We start from the raw sequence: 2915 nt of genomic DNA on the forward strand, positions 1-2915 counted from the left end.
TGAATTGGGTGGTTGCCAGGCTCAGGGACTTCCGAGAAACCAGCACAGATAGGGAATCAAGTTATGATCGACCCAGACAGTTTTCCTGCAGGGTAATTTCATCGGCCCGTAGCTTGTAGTCTCCGGGGTTAGGCCATGTTGATTTGATTATATGGATGACATCCGCGCGCGCATGAATTTTCGGCCGTTTCAAAAAAAAAAGTTTTTAACCATACTGTAAATGTACAAAACAGTTGCAAAATGAGCAAAAATATACCATAAGTTACAAAAAAATTAATAAAAACTATACCAATGTCGTAGAATGCCAAAATCAAACGAAATAATACGAAATTGTAAAGAAATGAACTTGAAGACTAGATTATTCGCCAAACCATATTCTGTGCCATTTGCTCAACCCTCATGACCACGTAGATTTCATAATGAAAAGAACTTTTTATTTTTGCAAAACTTTTTTTTTATTCGCACGCGCGCATCAGTTTACGGGCTCCCGGAGGATGTCATCCATATAATCAAATCAACATGGCCTTAGGGATAGTAGAAATTGGCTAGGGGGAGTGAGCCGAGGGCAAATGACTGGAACACACGATACCCCATCATCGCGTCTGTTTGTTTGTTCATTTGATCAGGACGATCCCAGTAGCTTGGGTACCATCCTACTTGTATACCGGGGCTCCCACATGTACACTCGCTTCCCTTACTTCTTAGGGAAGCGAGTGTGGGAGCCCCGGCATACAAGTAGGATGGTACCCAGGCTAGATCCTAGGGCATGTTTGTTGCCTTTCTGTAGACTTGTACTTTATGAAATAAAGACTAAACTTTAGCTTCCAACACTCTATATATAGAATAATTGGGACTTACCCCAAGTTTTCGGCTGACTCCGTCAACCTTGTTCACGTTCCAAGAGTGGACGGGTCCATTCCGTGAACAAGGTTGACGGAGTCAGCCGAAAATTTGGGGTAAGTCCCAATTATTCTACATATAGAGTGTTGGAAGTTAAAGTTTAGTCTTAATGTCATAATGATTTGTACCAACACAGATGAAATTTCATGCTAAGACTTGTACTTTGTTTACCGCACAGTTGTCATGGCGTGCGCGTACGAACCTCGCGTGGTGCGTGGACTGGGCTGGACCCTGGTCGTCCTGGGATGCCTCAGTGTGACGCTAGGGGTCGCTGCCGACATCGCCTTCGCCGACCACCGCACCCCGTTCCACTTCTTCAGCGCACCTGTCTGGAGCGGGCTGCTGGTGGGTCAGGCACTCCGACCTTTAACCTTAACTTCACCAAATTTGACCTTTCAACTTCATTCTTGACCTTTAACCTCACTCAATCTTCAACTTTATCCCTTGCCCTTTGAACTTTATCCTTTAACATTTGAACCTTGACATTCTCTAACCTTTACTCTGAACCTTGAACCGAACTTTTAACCTTTACCTTTCAACTTTCAACTTCAATCATTTATTTTTATGTGTCCGCAGGTTCTTACGGCAGGCATTCTGGGTATTTTAAGCGCTAAGAAACCAACAAATAAATGCCTGGTGAGTATTAACATAGAATATCATTTATTGTATTAATTATGGCTTCACCACAAATTGGAAGGTTCCATTGCTGCATGGGGGTGTAGACTATTGGCAGCCATCATGGGTATGGGGGATGTGGTGAAGCCATCTGCTGCATTTGCTCTAAAGCAAATGTCGGCCTTTCTAGTATTGTGATCTAGTGGTTCTGGATACATTAACACCTTGTCACTTATTTCCCCTCCACAGGTTGTAGCGTTCTTGGTGGTGGGCGTGATCGTCATCGTGATGTGTGTGCTCTGCATCGCCTTCGCGGCCCTGGGGATCGTGCTGAACCACCACGTACCCCATCTCTGTGGGCATTTCGACTGGGACGCTTACAATGCCACTCGGGCACTCAATGTGAGCTACCCGAACCCGTTCTTGGATCCTAAATTCGGGTAAGGAGAATTCGTGATAATGGAAGTATTGTTTTGGGTGCTGAGTTAATGTTTGTGTGTCTGTGTGTCCAGACAGCAATTGGGTCATCAGGGGAAAGACTGACAGGTTAAAAAGTCAGACAAAGGGGGATTACTGAACTTGAGAGTAGGTTGACAACACATGGGTGGGAAGATGGACAGGAGGTCAAGAGGTCAGGCACGGAAATGTGGTGTTGGGTTACATTATGTAGCAAGTGGCAGGACAGAGTTGGAGGGGCTGCTCACCATATGTATATGAATGCGTTTGACTAAACATAACCAGAGAGGTGGTTTTCTAGGCTAGTTCATCAGGAAAACATAATGTATTTGCTTTCCCAGTGTTGCCCTTCTAGTGACTAGATATTAATTTTCACAAGTTAATGACTTGAAATTTTACCTGTAGGGACTACCAGACTTTTGACTGCACACCGCATTCCATCGGCCTCCATGCAGTGAACATCTTCCTGGCTTTGCTCGAGATCATTCTCGGTTTTGTGGTCTCCATTCTCAGCTGCTGTGAAATGTGCACCATCCGCCGTCTGGCGGCACAGGTTGGTACTGCAGATGGAACACTGAAGCTTAGACATTAGGTTTCGAAAAGTACTTAAACGCTAGTTTTTGGTTTGTCCAACGAGGGGCTTGTTTTGGATACGGAACAAGTTTCTAACAAGCCTCCTGTGCAGGCCTCCGAGTGGATGTAATCTCCAAGCAAGTCCCTTTCTGTGGTAAAAAGACAGTATCTGTAGTTAAAGAGTTTGACTTGTTCCAACACAAAAAGGGAACTACACCATAAATTTTCGGCTGATCCCGTCAACCTTCGTCAGATTTGTGATGCAGTCGCTGACTTTCCGGAAGTCGGAAACGTGATGACGTCAGGAGTGCATCAAAAATGGCGGGAAGACGGTATCTCCCACCATCACGGTTCAGAGAGGGTTGGTGGGC

General features: G+C 45.1%; 1 protein-coding gene across 1 annotated transcript in view; it reads left to right on the forward strand.

Moving 5' to 3' along the window:
• The window catches only part of LOC109461562, a 9112-nt gene extending 6549 nt beyond the window's left edge, over positions 1–2563 (forward strand). The window contains exons 5-8 of the mRNA XM_019757938.1: positions 1079–1245; positions 1477–1536; positions 1765–1955; positions 2377–2563. Coding sequence (XP_019613497.1) covers positions 1079–1245; positions 1477–1536; positions 1765–1955; positions 2377–2563 — 605 coding nt within the window. The remainder of the gene's footprint in view (positions 1–1078; positions 1246–1476; positions 1537–1764; positions 1956–2376) is intronic.
• Positions 2564–2915: the final 352 nt, after the last annotated feature.

This window comes from Branchiostoma belcheri, unplaced genomic scaffold (assembly GCF_001625305.1).
Source record: "Branchiostoma belcheri isolate BF01 breed outbred unplaced genomic scaffold, Haploidv18h27 scaffold94, whole genome shotgun sequence".
Classification (NCBI taxonomy): domain Eukaryota; kingdom Metazoa; phylum Chordata; class Leptocardii; order Amphioxiformes; family Branchiostomatidae; genus Branchiostoma; species Branchiostoma belcheri.